General features: G+C 35.2%; 1 protein-coding gene across 1 annotated transcript in view; it reads left to right on the forward strand.

Moving 5' to 3' along the window:
- The window catches only part of LOC306878887 (neurexophilin-2-like), a gene marked incomplete at both ends in the record, with an annotated part of 56271 nt that extends 43301 nt beyond the window's left edge, over nt 1-12970 (forward strand). Inside the window, one exon of the mRNA XM_079431471.1 lies at nt 12173-12970. Coding sequence (XP_079287597.1) covers nt 12173-12970 — 798 coding nt within the window. The remainder of the gene's footprint in view (nt 1-12172) is intronic.
- Between the last annotated feature and the right edge of the window lie 5323 nt (nt 12971-18293).

The raw sequence follows: 18293 nt of genomic DNA on the forward strand, positions 1-18293 counted from the left end.
TCTGCAGCTGTATTTTCAGCATCATTACTTCAGTCTTCAGTGTCACATGATCTTCAGAAATAATAATAATATACTGATTTACTGATCAACAAACATTTCTAATTATTATCAATGTTGAAAACGGTTGTGCTGCACAATATTTTTGTGGAAACTGTGATACTTCACCATTCAAAAGTTTGGGGTAAGTAAGTTTTCGAAAAAAAATTAAGGTTTTTCTTCATCAAGGATGCATTAAATTGATCAAAAGTGATGGTAAATACTTTTATCAGGCTATTTGAAATAAATGCTGTTCTTTTGAACTTTCTATTCATCTGTGAATCCTGAAAAATAAAATGTATCAAATGCATAAAAAAATATTGAGCAGCACAACTGTTTCAATATTGATAATAATCAGAAATGTTTCTTGAGCAGTAAATCAGTATATTAGAATCAGGGTTAGTTAACCAAAACCTTACTTGAAATAAAATGAACGTTATGCTGGAAACAAAATTAAAGATGAGAATTTTTCTTTCAGTCATTTTTTTTATTTATTTTAATTTGACGTATCAAAATAACTAAAACTAAAACTGAAATAAAAATTAACAAAGAAAGAAACTATAAAATTACTAAAATGTTAACAGAACAGAAACAGAAAAAAAAAATAACAACCTGATTTAAAATATAGTATCTCAATGATACTAAAATAACATTGATTTCTGATGATCACACCGAAGACTGGAGTAATGATGCTGAAAATTCACAGTTGATCACAGAAATAACTTGGTTTACTATAGATTAATGTAGAAATCACTTATTTTAAATTGTAATAATATTTCAAAATTTTTACTGTACTTTTGATCAATAAATGCAGCCTTGGTGAACAGAAGAGACTTCTTTCAAAAACCCAAAAAAATCTTAATGATTCCAAACTATTGACTGCTAGTGTAACTTTGCTCATGTTTGTTTTATATTTGTGCATATGTGCACGTGTGTGTGTGTGTGTGTGTGTGTGTGATGGCAGAGGATCAATGCATCAGCATCTGAGACAGAAACAAATTGATTGCATGAAATAAAACTCCAATTAGAGATGAAGAGAGAAGCCTGTGGCGTTACTCATCTTCCCATCGGTCCTATGGGACGGTCAGTTTGGGCCGGACACTAACGAGTGCCAGTCACTACAGTGGCAATCTGAAGATGCGGATCGATGAAGAGCGATGAAGAGTCGTCTTAATTGTGGCGGGTTGATCCGACGCCTCGTTTCCGGCTCCGCTGCCTCTTGCAGCCGCTCATAAAGACTTTCTTAAGATGCTTTTTGCTCATAGTGTCTCAAATGAAGTTAGTGGTTATTAATGGCCCTGGAACTCCGAAGCAGCCTCTCCTTCTGCTCTCGCTGCACCAATAAAGCCATTTCCCTCCACCGCTCACGATCTCAAGCCACCGTAATCAAATTTTCTTTATATTAAATTCCCAGAGACATACATATGTATACACAGTTCGTCTGGCTGGATTACTCCATCTTCCGTTCGACTCGACGGGTTATTATTCCTCCTCGGTGCAGAGATGGCGCATAAAGAAGAAGGAAAGCCTGAGCGTGTTATACATCAGGAGAAATGCTGTATTTTGGTGCCAGCTGTTGTAATCGACAGCAGCTTTCCACTTGATATTGCTGTCTGCAGACTTGTAAATGTATCACTCAAATTGAAATGCTGCTAACAACCTCCTCAGCTCGTCTGCGGCGCATTATGAACTCACGCCCGCGTCTTATCTGTCCTCCAAACTGCTTTCAGGACCGAAATTCAGCTTTTCTAATATTGTGCATATTTGGGTGAATCTCACAACGGGAAGTCCAGGTCACATTTCTGCATGAGATCTAAATTTAAAAAAGAAGAAATAATATTTTGCACAAAAATGGACCCTGTTTTTACACAATGAAGATTTTTTTTGCAAAATAATGTCACATGTTTTACATAAATTCTTATTACTCTGATGCATCAGATTTTTTACATGTTTTTTATTATCAATGCCGATTCTCACTATACTGTAGTAAATTAATTTTTTTAACAATAATTGGGTGAATCTCACAACAGCATGTCCAAGTTGTGACATTTCTGCACAAAATCTACATAAAAATAAGAAATAATATTCTACAGGTAGAGAATGAAGCCCATTTTTGCATTTGTGGACACATTTTCACCCAAATTCTCATTACTCTAATGCATGTACATGTTTACATGAGATATATATATATATATATATATATATATATATATATATATATATATATATATATATATATATATATATATATATATATATATATATATATATATATATATATATATATATATATATATATATATATATATATATTATTTTTATTTTTTTCAATGCTGATTCTCTCTACTGTAATATTTTATATGGTTTATTATCATGCATTATTGAATTGAACTTGCAAATTTATGCCAAAAAAAATTGTAATATCTTGCTGAAAGAGGATGAACACCCATTTTTGCATGAATCATATTTTTTTTTTTTTTTGCAAACTAATATAAAGTTTTCACCCATATTTGTTTTGTTTTTTTATTATTAATTTTATTATCAGTGTATTTTTAATATTTAAACCAGCATAAATAAAGCAGTATAGCAGTCTATAATATGAGGTATAAATAAATAACATTTATTTTTTCACATTAGAAATCTGGAGGAGATAAATATTATTTTGCCATGAAAATAATGTCACAGTGCAAAAAATCATAATAGTTCTAAAACAGGCATAATTATATTTTGCATAAAGAAAACTCTACAATACAGTCCCATTTGTTAACATTAACCAAAACACGAATTAACAGTGAACAATACTTCTTAAGCATTTATTAATCTCAGTTAATGACAATTTTAACATTTACTACCACATAATTCAAATTAAAAGTTGTATCTGTCAACATTAGTTAATGGACCTGAGCTAATGTGAACTAGCAGTGAGCAGTTGTGTTTTAACATTAACAAAGATGAATAAATACTGTAACAAATGTATTGGGTTGGCATTAACTAATGGGACTGTATTGTAAAGTGCTAACAAAATCTTTTATTTCTTTCCTTGAGTTTTGGGTGAAACAGGAGGTTTCTGGACTGTTATCTTCTTAGTTTGTCAGTTTGATGGTCATTTTGAGCCAAACATAAAGACATTTTTACCCAGAAAAGTCCAGCCTCTGTGTTCTGGGAGGTCTTTCGGTGTGTTTTAGCACTGCTTTGCCGGTGATAATGCTGACAGTGAAGAGTGTGGAGGAACTGAAGGTCCTGCTCTTATTTCAGAGCTGAACTCCTCAAACTCCAGCCGCGTGTTTCATCATTTCTTCCGCAGGAGGAACAGCTGGAGGATCTGTGCTGAGCTGGCCAAACATGAAGGGCAAGAGCGAGTTAACCTCATTATGACTGAATCCACGGCCCACATCTCACGAGCCGCTACACTGACAGCCAAAAATAACAATTACAGCCCTTACAAGACTTTCATACGATACTTAGGATGGAACGATTTGACGATAAATCATGATAAAATTCCCCAAGGTTACACTCTTAAAAATAAAGGTGCTTCACGATGCCATAGAAGAACATTTTTGTTTAAATGGTTCCATAAAGAACCTTTAACATCTGAAGAATTCTTCAGATTATAAAGAGATGGTCCTTTAAAGAACCTTTGACTGAATGGTTCTTTGTGGAACCAAATGTGGTTCTTCTATGGCATTGTTACAGATGTAGGACTCAGACTGCGTGACGTATAGAAAACCGGTATTTATTGGCAGACTTGGAGCAATATGGAGTAGAACAGGTAAGTGGTGATTCTTCGATTCTTTGGAGATCTGGAGGAACGTTAACTTGGATATCTTTTCTTGACAGGAGACAAGGAACAAGAGCTGGACACACACCTCACCAATACGGCAGACGAGGACGGAACTCGGGAGCAGACAGACTATGGATCGATGGAAGACATACTCGGGATGAAACACAGCAGGTAAGTAGACAAGGCGGTAAGTATCAGGCATAGAGATTGTGATAGCAATGGTAGTCCTCTTCGCATGAACAATTAACGTAGTAAGATAGTAACGAGACCGGACACTGGAGTGCTGTGAGGTGTGTGTATTTGTAGCCGTGTTGATGAGTGAACAGATGACGTGCAGGTGTGCTCAATCAATGGCTAGGTGAAACCAGGTGCGTGAGTGCATTGTGACTGATGGAGAACAGACAGATCCATGACATTACCTCCCCCTCCTGGAAGGCGCGTCCCGCGCCACAACAGCAACACAGGGGAATCGGGAGACCATGGCGGGACAGGAGACTCAGGAAGCCATGGCGGGACAGAAGGCTCTGGGAGCCTGGAAGACCATGGCGGATCTGGGAGCTTGGACGGCCATGTCGGATCTGAGAGCTTGGAGGGACATGGCAGATCTGGGAGCTTGGACGGACATGGCAGATCTGGGAGCTTGGACGGCCATGGCCCTATTATTTTTTCAGGGGGCCTTGAACGAGGAACCATAGTGGCCATCCCCCTGGCCACTATGGTTATCCAGGACAGGGATATATAGCTCCCCCCCCAAAAAAAAATTATTGGGGAAGCTCCTCTCTGAAGGAGCGGCCTCCAGTGGGCGCTCAGGAAGCGTGATCACTTGAGGATGCTCAGGAGAAGGGGGCACTCTGGCAGCACGGATTCTCGGGGGCGCTCTGGCAGCACGGCAGAGGTCGTCGCCCAGGGCCTGGCTCGCGTCTTCCGCTGCTGGTGCACCCAGGGTCCGTGGCGTCCCGGCGCCGGAGTGAAGGACATCTGGGAAGATCGCGTCTTGGGTGCACAGGGTCTGTGCAGAGAAACACATGGAGTAGAGGTGGTGGGAGTGTTAGCAGCGTGCTGTATACTTACCCCGGACTTGTGAGCGTCAGCCCGGGATGTTTCCAGCGCTGCTCTCCGCTCTCTCAGCTGGGCCTGCTTCTCCACCAGGTCGCGGATCTGTTTCTCCACGGCCTCCAGCTCCAGCTGCACCGAATGCAGCTCGAATGTGTCCTCACCTGCACTCAAAGGTAGACACAAATCCGCCATTTAAGCAAGTAACAGTGAAACAATGGTAATGTGTGTGAATGGAGTATTATCAATCTAAGCGAGATTAGCGGCAGCCATGCTGCCGATGCTAACGGGCTATAAGGTAATAGCAGACACGAGAAATCAGAATAAAACTAGTGATAACAAGGCGCTCTGATTGGTTTTGTTTTAGAATGCTATAGGGGATATATTCACACATTATAGAAACGAAAATGATAGTGTATAAAATCGTTTTTAAGATAGAAAATAGACGATAAAGAATCAACTTGATGGAGCTCAAACTCAAAACCCATCCCTCACAAATCATCGTATGCGTGTCAGTGTGCGGCATAAACTTGCCATTTGTGTGACAGCAGTGAAATCAATGATCCGTGATGTGAAATTATCATTGATTGGCATTGGGCTTGGTCGGTGTGAGGGTGACCCGAGGGCGTCTGTCTTAGTGGTCAAAGGTCAGAGAGGGTGAGGCGGCAGAGCAGATGGTGCTGATGCAGCGAGATGTGCAGATGCTGACCATATGCTGTTTGACTGCATGTACAGTGTGAATGTAGAAATTACGGTATATGAGCTTAAAACGAGTGCTTTATGGGTTTATTAACTGAAACGGGAACAATTTACTCCACTGTTCAAAAGTTTGGGGTTGGTAAGATTTTTTAATGTTTCTGAAAGAAGTCTGTTGTGCTCAGCAAGGCTGCATTTATTTGATCAAAAATACAGTAAAAAATTGTGAAATATTATTAGAATTTTAAAACAGATGTTTTCTGTGTGGATATCTGTTAAAATGTAATGTATTTCTGTGATCTGCAGCTGTATTTTCAGCATCATTACTCCAGTCTTCAGTGTCACATGATCTTCAGAAATCATTATAATATATTGATTTACTGCTCAACAAACATTTCTGATTATTATTAATGTTGAAAATAGTTGTGCTGCACAATATTTTTGTGGAAACCATGATGCATTTTATTTTTCACATTTCTTTGGTGAATAGAAAGTTCAAACAAACAGCATTTATTTGAAATATAAATATTTTGTAACATTATAAATGTCTTCACTGGCAATATAATGTGTCCTTGCTAAATAAAAGACCCCAAACGTTTGAACATTTATTGTAGTTTAATTGTGTAGTTTAACTGTTTACATTTATTCATAATGCTTTGAGACTGATGTTTTTTATTTGTTATGAATAATCAGATCTTTTTGTTTGTGTCCATCATGTTTCAAATTAAATAGAAAAATAAAATGACATTACAGTTTTTACAATCGTTTTTGCACTATTAACAGAATCTTAATGACATTTTTTAAAACTCTAGACGCATAATTCACAACTGAAGATCAAAATGCACATTTTTCAAAACACTTAACACTTTCAAATGCTTGGATACAATACACGAGCCAAAGATCTTTTGTTCATTGAGCTAAAATCACTGGTTCAAAATGACACAACTCCACATCAAAGTATTACTATTTCAAAATGCACCTCCCACATTACATCTGAATTGAGTGTCTATTGATTTCATTACAATGATCTAACTATCGATTGCTACAACTGCTCAAAATGCTATGTAACTGTTGCATTACTCTTGAAGCATAGTTTTTTTTAATGGAAAATTATGAACAATATTAAATGTTTAGATTTATGAAAGTGAAGCAACAGAGGACTGAGTCTGTTCAGGTTTGATCAGTTTCAAGATGCCTGTTGTTGAGAGAAAAAAAAAAAAAAATTCTACATCATAGTTATCAGCAATTGTTTGTTCTACTGTAAATGTCTTTTTAGAGGGCGATTGAGCTGGAAGCTGATGAAAACCATTCATATTTTTGGATAAGGCAGGCTTTACTGTCACCTGGCCATGACATGGAGGAGAGTTTGAGAGCCCAGCGGTTGAGAGGGGCCCAGAATGATGTTCTCTGTGGAGCCTGACCACCCCACACTGAATGCGATTTTGAGGGGCCCCATAGCAAAATCAGTGCAATGGGCCCAGAATTCCTAGCGACAGCACTGAGTGCATCATGGTTTCAGGCCCATCCACAGTTTATCACCTTGTATTTACCCCCATACTCTCCTTTTCTTACTGTAACCCGACTGAGGAGTGGAAGGTTCACAATAGGCTCCTCACAAACAGGTCCCTCTTCTCCAGGCCATAGATGATGCCTGCAATGACGTCACAGGAGACCGATGTCAGGCCTGTATTTGCCATCCAAGGAAGTTTTTTAGCTAATGAAAACATCCATAATGATGTGGACGAGAACCTGTGGCCAAATCCACAAGACGGGGTTGATAAAACTAGTTTACATTTCACTGTAGACCTACTGTAGTTTTTTTCTTATCTTTTTTTTTTCTTATTTAAAGTTTTTTGAAAAACCTGTTGTTGATTGTCATAAATAATTTTCAAATTTAGTTTAATGATTCCAGTGTCTGTACTTTTCTCTCTAGTCTATTACAATGATGCATGAATGTGTAGAGCCATAATGAAAGCTGCATCATGGTGAAGTGACATACTGCGAAGTATGGTGACCCATACTCTGAATTCGTGCTCTGCATTTAACCCATCCAACGTGCACACACACAGCAGTGAACACACACACACACACACACCGTGAACACACACCCGGAGCAGTGGGCAGCATTTATGCTGCGGCGCCGGGGAGCAGTTGGGGGTTCGGTGCCTTGCTCAAGGGCACCTCAGTCGTGGTATTGAGGGTGGAGAGAGCGCTGGACATTCACTCCCCCCACCTACAATCCCTGCCGGCCCGAGACTCGAACCCGTAACCTTTCGATTACAAGTTCGACTCTCTAACCATTAGGCCACGACTTCCAAGATCATGTGTTTTGAACTATATTTAATGATTATCCTAAAAACTAAACAATGAAACTATGGGTATCTTGTGTGTGGGTGATCTAAAGTAATGTTCCTATGATATTTCATAATAAATTAATATTTTGAACCAATGCTTCTGCAAATGAAAGGCCTCTTTAAAGATATGAACGCAATATGCAAAGTTTTTAATATTGGACAGCCTGTGATACAAATAATGACTGTTTTGAGTTTTATGTCTAAAGTTTTGAAAAATGACATGAAGGTTCTATTATTAGTGCAAAAATGATTGTAAAAAACTGTAATTTATTTTATTATATCTATATTATTATATTTTTTATTATTTTTATTTAAGTTCTTAAGTGCTTATTAAAGTACTAAATAAGATATTTAAAATAATGCAAATTTTATTTTAAATAATATTATTATAAAATTGTTGTACTTTTGTCAGTTTTATTAGTTTTTTTATATGTCTGTATAATTTTTATAATTTTTTATTTCAGTTATAGAAATGTTAGAGAAATGTTGCTTGGCTAGCTAAAAATTAAGTTTAAGTTTTTTATATTTTCTTTTATTAAAAATAAAATAATTTAATTTCAGTTAACTATAGCAGCCCTGATTTGAACCACTAAGTTTTTACAATAAAATACCATTTTAACTTGTTAGTTGAAGGCCTCTCGTTTATTTCCTGCGGTTATTCCCGTCTTTCAGTCCGTATGCTACCATGATTTTCCATGTTTAATTTCTGAGATTATAATCTGCATTACAGCTGCGGTGAAAGCTGTGAGAAACGACTGTTCAAACACACTTCCAGTCAGGATCTGCTCGATACGCATCCGTCATCAGCTCTTTTTTTAATCTGTACTCTCAGTGATCAATATTCCCTCACTTATACTGCTTTAATCAATGGCTCTGATCGGTTCGATCCCGCAGACACACACAACTAAATTAATTTACTGATTGAATACATAGCAGCCGCACTGATGAATGTTGCAGCAAACGGCGACATGCGCTTGTGTTCAGCTGCTGGAGACTGATGAGCGAGTGTATGGACGTGTGCGTCTCCAGAGGCGATGTGGATGGGAATCAGATGAAGACGAGAGCGGCTCGTGTGGGGTGGGCTCGTTTATTCTCTGCTGCTCTTTTGACCTGATCACTGAAGCTGTTCATTGAAGTCTCCATTTAAGATCTGTTAAGCCCTGACAGTCTGCTGTAGTGCATATGCGCATATTCAAACTCGCCATGTCATGATATTTTGTTACAAAACACACAAGAACCAAAGATGTTTGCGGTCACTGACGTGTCTTGATGCACTAAGTCTGAAAATGTGCATGCTTGATCCTTGCAGTGAGGAGTATAATAAACGCATGTTTCTGCCACAGAATAAACAAGTGTATATATAAAAGGTAAATATAAAAAAATTTACAATTATGCAAGATACAAACTCAGAATTGCATGATATAAACTCGCAATTTTGTGAAGAAAAGTCTGTTGTGTGAGATTTAATCTTGCAATTGAAAGAAAAAAGTCAGAACTGTGAGATATAAACTCAGAATCGCACAGGAAAAAAAGTCAGAATTGCAAGAAAGTCAGAATTGTGAGAAAAAATGACAAGGATTGCAAGAAAGTCAGATCTGCAAGAAATAAGAATTGTAAAATAACTAAGAATTGCGAGATAAAAAGTAAAAATTGCGAGACATACTCAAAATTATGAAAAAAGTCAGAATCATAAAAAAAATTGTGTGTGTGTGCGTGCGTGACTGAGTGTGTGTGTGTGTGTGTGTGTGTCTCTGTCAGTGTGTGTGTGTGTGTGTGTGTGTGACTGAGTGTGTGTGTGTCTCTGTGCGTGTGCGTGTGTGTGTGTGTGTGTGACTGAGTGTGTGTGTGTCTCTGTGAATGTGTGTGTGCGTGTGCGTGTGCGTGTGTGTGTGTGTGTGTGTGTGTGTGTGTGTGTGTGTGACTGAGTGTGTGAATGTGTGTGTGTGTGTGTGTGTGTGTGTGTGTGTGTGACTGAGTGTGTGTGTGTGTGTGTCTCTGTGAATGTGTGTGTGTGTGTGTGTGTGTGTGTGTGTGTGTGTGACTGAGTGTGTGTGTGTGTGTGTCTCTGTGAATGTGTGTGTGTGTGTGTGTGTGACTGAGTGTGTGTGTGTGTGTGTGTGTGTCTCTGTGAATGTGTGTGTGTGTGTGTGTGTGTGTGTGCACACAAAGGTTTTCTTGACCTGTTCTTTATTGTTTCTAGTATGTGCCGCTGTGTGTCTGATGATGAGAACAGAATGATATCAGATATTTAAGCGTAGAAGTGTCTGTGTTTCCAGTCAGTCTTTATTAATATTCACACACTCACCGGACCGAAGACGAGACGCAAACAGAGCAGAAGTGACTCAAGAACAGATCTGCAGCTCACTTCACTGTAAATAGAGCAGCGACAACAACATGAAGTGAGATGTAAAAATAGAAATGTCCCGGAGAGATGTGTGTATGAATTATGAACATCGCTCTAGAATGATTGGCTCTCTGCAGAATGCTCTAGATTTGTGTTATTGATCCTGTGTTCAAGCTGATTACAGTAAATGTGCTTTTCTTGAGCCATTGATAATCATTTCTTCACTCTAATAGTACATGTGCAAAATCCAATTGTGTTTGGGGTTTAATGATTCTGTGTTTCTGTCTTCAGCAATTAATACTGGATCCATCAGGACTAAACACATCGCAGAATCAATGCACTGCTGATTTATTATTGATTCCTGTTGTTTCATAAGATTGCATTATATATTTTTATTTGTTATTTGGAAAAATATTTTATATTAGACTTATAAAACAAAACTGTAGCACATGGTTTGATCTTATCCATGAGGAAGTGTTCGGATGCTGAAAGTGTCAACAGAACACTGTATCCCACAATGCACTGCACTCAACCTGACTACAGTTGTCATCTTTATCATATTTCTTAGTCATACTGTATGTTTGTTTTTAAGAATTTAAAAATGTGTCAAAATATTTAATTATTATATTTAAATGTTTAAATAAAATTAAATATTATTATAAAGTTGAAATATAATTAAATATATGTATAATTATTGTTTCATTTTAAAGTATTATATTTATTTATTTAAATGTCTGTTTTTCTGACTAAAGTCAAATATTTGTGTTTGTTAGTTTTAAAGATATTTTTTTATAATTATTGTCTTTACGTTTTTGAAATGTTTAAATGTAATTAAATATTTTATAGTTATTTTTATGTTTTAAGTATATTTGGATATTTAAATGTCTTTTTTGACTAAACATTTAATCAAGCTTAATTAGTCTTGCATTAATCATCATATTTCTTATTTTAAAGTCAGATGTGTGTTTGTTATTTTTTTAAAGATGTTTTAACGAATATTAAATTATAGTATTAAAATATTTAAGTATAATTTTTATCAATAATCATATAGATACTCAAATGTAAATCTATTTAACTCAAATTTTATCAAGTCTTACAGACATTTTTTTCATATTAATTTTTCAAATTCAAATATTTGCATTGTTATTTTTGAAGACATTTAAAAAAATATTTATTATACTTGTTATATTTTTACTTAACTAAAACTGAAATGAAGCTGAATGCATCCTAATTATCATATTTACCTATTTTAAAGTCAAATATTTGTTTATTTTAAAGAGTTTATTTTTAACAAATATTTAATTATTGAAATATTGAAATGTTTAAATATAATTTAAAAAAAAGTTAGTGTTCTATTAAATATTTAAAAGTTTCATATTTAATGAATTACAGTCCTAATTAAATCAATTCAATTGTTTGCAAAATTTACATTTACAGTCATCATTTTTATCAAATGTATTTTTTCAAATTCAAATATTTGCATTGGTTATTTTTAAAGACTTTAAAAAATATATGTATTATACTTAAATGTTTAAATATATGTATATATATATATATATATATATATATATATATTTTTATTTAACTAAAAATCAAATAAAGCTGAATAAGTCCTAATTACAGTCACAATCATATTTAACTATTTTAAAGTCAAATGTTTATTTTAAAAGAGTTTTAACAAATATTTAATTATTTAAATATTGAAATGTTTAAATATAAGTAATTACTTTTTTTTCAATTTTATTTTAAATATTTAAGTTTAATATTTAACAAATTACCAAATGATTCTGAATTACAGTCCTAATTAAATCAAACGTTTGTGTTTGTTTGTTTGTTTTTTATTCTGACATCTCTCTCTATCGCTCTCTCTCTCTGTGTGTGTGTGTGTGTGTGTGTGTGTGTCTGCAGGTGCATGGCTTGGAGAAACAGGTGGGCAAATCTCTGGATTACCTGGAGCAAGGACAATCCGGCACAGCCTTCAAAAGCCTCCCATACGGCGTTCCCGCTCCGTCAGGCGGCGTTAAACCTCCCTACCAGACCTCCAGGATATTCTCCACCCTGGACCACACACCAACGAAGCCCAAACCGCCCACCTTCAGCTTCCAGAACCCCTACGAATGGATGCGAAACCAGTCCCAGCTCCTGGACCAAACGGGCTACCGTCCCAAACGCAAACCCTCCCACAAAACCTCCATGAAGACCAAGAAGATCTTCGGCTGGGGCGACTTCTACTTCAACGTCAAGACGCTCAAGTTTAGTCTTCTGGTGACGGGGAAGATCGTGGACCACGTCAACGGGACGTTTACAGTCTACTTCCGCCACAATTCCTCCAGTCTCGGGAATGTTTCGGTGAGCATCGTTCCTCCGACCAAAATCGTGGAGTTCGAGGTTCTCCAGAACCCGCTTCAATCGGAGATCCAGTTCCACCAGCCGCATCAGTCCACCATCGACCCCAAAGACGTCAAAACCTTCAACTGTCGCGTCGAATACGAGAAGACGGATCGCTCGAAGAAGCCCAAACCCTGCCTTTACGATCCATCCCAGACCTGCTTCACTGAAAACACCCAGTCGCATTCGTCCTGGCTCTGCGCCAAACCCTTCAAAGTCATCTGCATCTTCATCTCCTTCTTTAGCATCGACTACAAGCTGGTGCAGAAGGTCTGTCCGGACTACAACTTTCAGAGCGAGCATCCGTATCTCGGATGAGGCCGTGTTTTCCATCTGCGTTTTATCTGTATATGTGACCCTCACTCTTAAAAATAAAGGAGCTTCATGATGCCGTTTTTGTCTAAATGGTTCCATTAAGAACCTTTAACATCTGAAAAACCTTTCTGCTTCTGGCTCTTTGTGGTGAAAGAAGATTATAAAGAGATGGTTCTTCTATGGCATCGCTGTGAAGACCCTTTGAAGCACCTTTACTTTTAAGAGTGTAGCTGGAGCACAAAACCAGTCATAAGTATATACTCAAAAACAAATCTGTAAAAATAGGGCACTGTATAATTTGAAAGAATTTTTCTGTATTTATTTATTTTTTCAGGTGTTTTACCAGTATTTAGAATTTTACACTTGTCCATAAAATTAATGCACTGAAAAAAAATTATACTAAATTTTTTTTTAAGGTGAGCGGTTGCAAACAATTTATTTGAGCTGCATTTAATTAAAAAAATAAATGTTGAAAGTTAGTCAACTAAATGTTTATTTAAATGTAGCTCAAATAAATTGATTGCAACCACTTACCTTAAAAAATTTAGTAAATTCAATGAATCAATTTTTTTACAGTGTGGATAATGTCGTGTGTAACGAGCTGCCAGTATTTCTTCTGTTATTTTACAGATTTATTTTTTACAGAGTAGCACAGGTATATTTATAGCAATAGCCAACAATACATTGTATGGCTCAAAATTATACATTTCTCTTTTATGCCAAAAATCATTAGGATATATTAAAAGAAAAATTCAGCTGCTTACACACAAGATCTGTCCTTGTCACACAGTTTCTGAAAGCTGACACTCAAACAGCAGAAGCACACACCAAACCTGCAAAACCAGACACTAATTCTCAGACTTTATCACTTTTTGAAAAACACAACACACAATTCTCTCTGTAACACACAAATCTAACAGGAATTAATATTATGGCAAAGGTGTTTGCTTTTGAGATGTGTTTGTGATTTTTTTGAATGCAGTGCAAGAGATTTAAAGGCATTTCAATTCTTGGATTTGTGTGTAAAGATTTGAAAAAAAGAGGCAAAGTTTTGAAAATGTGTGAAAGCAGCTGAAAAAAACTGTAAGTAAAGATCATGTTCCATGAAGATATTTAGCAAATGTCCTACCGTAAATATATCAAAACTTCATTTTTGATTAGTAATATGCATTGCTAAGAACTTCATTTGAACAACTTTAAAGGAGATTTTCTCAATATTTAGATTTTTTTGCTCCCTCAGATTCCAGATTTTCTAATAGTTGTATCTCAGCCAAATATTGTGCTATCATAACAAACCATACATCAATGGACAGATTGTTTATTCAGCTTCAGATGATGCATAAATCTCACTTTTGAAGAATTGACCCTTATGACTGGTTTTGTGCTCCAGGGTCACATATAGAAAGAACCGCCCGGATCCCTTCAGCTCTTAATATTGGTTTCTTTATGCTTTGGTCCGTTTCCGTCCGTCCAACAGGGAGCGTGTCGTTTTTCTACTGATCCTGCTTATGTCTTTCAGAATGGAGACAAAAACCAGCTCAGATCTGGTCTCTAATGGTCTGATCAGGGTTTCACGAACTCGAGGCCGGTAGTTCAAGTCAACAAACATCGGACTTCCCTAGCTTGGATGATGATGAAAAATATAGATTTTTGATGTCAGTCATGAAGGAAGGCGATGATGACAAACGTTTATTTTCTTTAGAATGACGTGCAACGATGAATCGTTCAGGAACATGAATTAGTTTGGACTTCAAGATGTACACAAAATATGATTATGATGAACAAAATCTGGGTAAATTTGAGAAATGAAGCAAAACCTGTAAGATTTTTCTCTTAAACTCGTAAAAATAAAGGTTCCAAACCTTTTTTTTTTTTTTTTTTGCAGCAATACCTTAGAAAAAATTTGTTTGGTTCATCAAAGCGAACATTTCTTTTTTTCTTTTCAAACTGTGAAGAACATTTGAATGATTTAAAGAAGCTTTTTCCACTTTAAAGAACATGGATGTTAAAGGATCCTCATGAAACCATTGATAAAGAAGCTTTATTTTGAAGAGTGTAGAATCACGATTCATCAGCTTTTAGGATATCCAGACTATTTGAGTCGTTATAGATGGAAAACCAGGTTTAATGTTCAAGACATTGAGCAGAAACCTGCAGGAGCTCTGTGTGTGTTCACAGAATAATGAATAGATCCAAATGAATGTATTTAAGAGAATGTTATCCACCCCCGTATGAATTACCTTTATATATTAGGAAATTAAAGGCATAGCTTATCTATTTACTAGCTCTGAATAAAGCTTGAAGAGACACAAAGACACATATATGGGTGACAGATGAGTCCCGTTTCATTCTCCTTTTCTTGTTTTTAAAGTCAAGCACCAAAAGGAAGCGTCTTTCTTTATTTTTGGGCACCGATCAGTCTGTGAATCTGAGATATGAGAGGAACGCAGCAGTTCTGTGAATAAAGTCTTGCTTGATGATGTGTATAGTATACATGGAGAACATTGTGTGTAAATAATGTATCACAAATAAATAATTAAATGTTATTATTATCAAATAACTGCTGATTATGAGGATGATGCTTTAAGAAAGACTCAAGACTGCATTCATTTCACATGTGCTGACACTTCTTCTGTTGTAAGGTCATTTTACCACGGTAAATTATTGTGCATGGTGTAAAAAGTGCATTTTCTCTACACAATCAGACATCTGAACTCATTTAGCAGCACTAGTAATTGCTGACTATTAGTTATTTATTTGATTGATGGTAAGTATGTGTTTGTGTTCATGGAGTGGGGTATTTTTCCTGTGAGATTATTTTGATATAAAAAAAAATTCAGTAGCAAAACTAAAGATAAAAACAAAACTGATGATATATTTATGTTTATGATAGTTCATCATTACAATATCTCCTCTTCTCATTAATATTAAACTTGTGATAGCTTATATGTGACCCTGGACCACAAAACCAGGCTTAAGTCGCTGGGGTATATTTGTAGCAATAGCCAACAATACATTGTTTGGGTCAAAATTATACATTTCTCTTTTATGACAAAAATCATTAGGATATTAAGATCATGTTCCATGAAGATATTTAGTAAATTTCCTACCATAAATATATCAAAACTTCATTTTTGATTAGTAATATGCATTGCTAAGAACTTCATTTGAACAACTTTAAAGGAGATTTTCTCAATATTTAGATTTTTTTGCTCCCTCAGATTCCAGATTTTCTAATAGTTGTATCTCAGACAAATATTGTATCCTAACAAACCATACATCAATGGAAAGATTATGTATTCAGCTTCAGATGATGCATAAATCTCAATTTCGAAAAATTGCCCCTTATGACTGGTTTTGTGGTCCAGGGTCACATATCAGAATGATATTACTATAAACACATATGTAAATAAATGCAATTAAACTTGGAAAAAAGGTGTTTAATTTTAACTCAGAAACTCCTGATGAATTTCACCTAATAATTACAATGAAACGGCAATGTGAAATTTAATTCAATTCACAATTATTATTTTTTTATTTTTTGTGGAACGTACTCCAATAATCTGTTTTATTAACAATTTAAAAATAAACAAGTATAGTGTATTTAATTAATGCCACACTGAAAAAAAATTATAAAATTATTTTTTAAGGTAAGTGGTTCCAAACAATTTATTTTAGCTACATTTAATTTAAAAACATTTAATTTTAATTTACATTTTAAAAAAATATATATATATATACATACAGTCATGGTCAAACATATCGGCACCTTGGTAAATATGATCAAAGAAGGCTGTGAAAATTAATCTGCATTGTTAATCCTTTTTAACTTTTATTTTAAAAATTCACAAAAATCTAACCTTTCATTAGAGAATAAGAATTTTAAATAGGGGAAAATATCATTATGAAATAAATGTTTTTCTCTAATACACATTGGACACGATTACTGGCACCCCTAGAAATTGTTATGAGTAAAATATCATTCATATACACAATTTTGAGTACTCCAGGGTGATTATGAACATGAAATTATCCAGCCATGGCTTCCTGTTTCACAGAAATATAAACAGGAGGGAAAACAAAGCCCAAATTCCCTTAATCATCCATCACAATGAGAAAAACCAAAGAATATATTTCTGATGTGCAGCAAAAGATAATTGAGCTTCACAAATTAGTGAAGTGGCTTTAAGAAAAGAGCTAGAGCAGTGAAAATGACCATTTCCACCATCAGGGCAATAATTAAGAATTTCCAATCAACAGAAAATGTTATGAAACTGCCTGGAAGAGGACATGTGTCTATATCGTCCTAATGGTGCCTCATCCAAAACACAAACCTCAAAAACAACACAAAAATGGGTCACTGAGCACAAAACCAAGCTTCTGCTGGCCATTCCAGTCCTCTGACCTGAACCCTGTAGAAAATGAGTGAGGTGAACTGAAGAGAAGAAGCACCGTCATGGAGCTGTGAATCTGAAGGATCTGGAGTGATTCTGGATGAAGGAATGGTCTCTGATCTCTCGTCAGGTGTTCTCTAACCTCATCAGGCATTATAGGAGAACATTTAGAGCTGTTAAACTGACAAATGAAGGTTTCAAAAAGTATTGAATAAAAAGGTGTCGTTAATTGTGACCAATGTGTATCAGAGAAAAATATTTATTTCATAATGATATTTCCCCCCATTTTAAATTCTTATTATCCAATGAAAGGTTAGATTTTTGTGAATTTTTTAAATAAAAGATCAAAAGGATTAACAAAGCAGGTTAATTTTCACAGTCTTCTTTGATCATATTTACCAAGGGTGCCAATATTTTTGGCCATGACTGTGTATATATATATTTATTTAGATATATATGTATATATTTTTAAAATATTTACATGTATTTAAATGTATATGTTTATATTTATATAATTTATATTATATATACATATATTTAATATACAAATATAGCATATTTTTCTTAAATATATACATGCATGTGTGTGTATTTATATATACATAATAAATATACACAGTACACACTCATATTATGTAAACAAAAACTTTTATTTTGGATGCAATTAATCGTTTGACAGCACTAATATATATATGTTGAAAGTTAGTCAGCTAAATTTGTTTATTTAAATGTAGCTAAAATAAAATTGATTGCAACCACTTACCTTAAAAATTATAGTAAATTCAATTATTATTTTTTTTCAGTGCACTATAAATGATTATACAATGAATTACTGCAATTGCAAACATTAATTTCCACAATTTACTGTAAATTTCCCTCTGAGACTTGATGAGGTGATATTTCCATCCATGTAAGCAGCAAATATTAAATAA

This window comes from Barbus barbus, assembly GCF_936440315.1.
Source record: "Barbus barbus genome assembly, chromosome: 13".
NCBI classification, from domain to species: domain Eukaryota; kingdom Metazoa; phylum Chordata; class Actinopteri; order Cypriniformes; family Cyprinidae; genus Barbus; species Barbus barbus.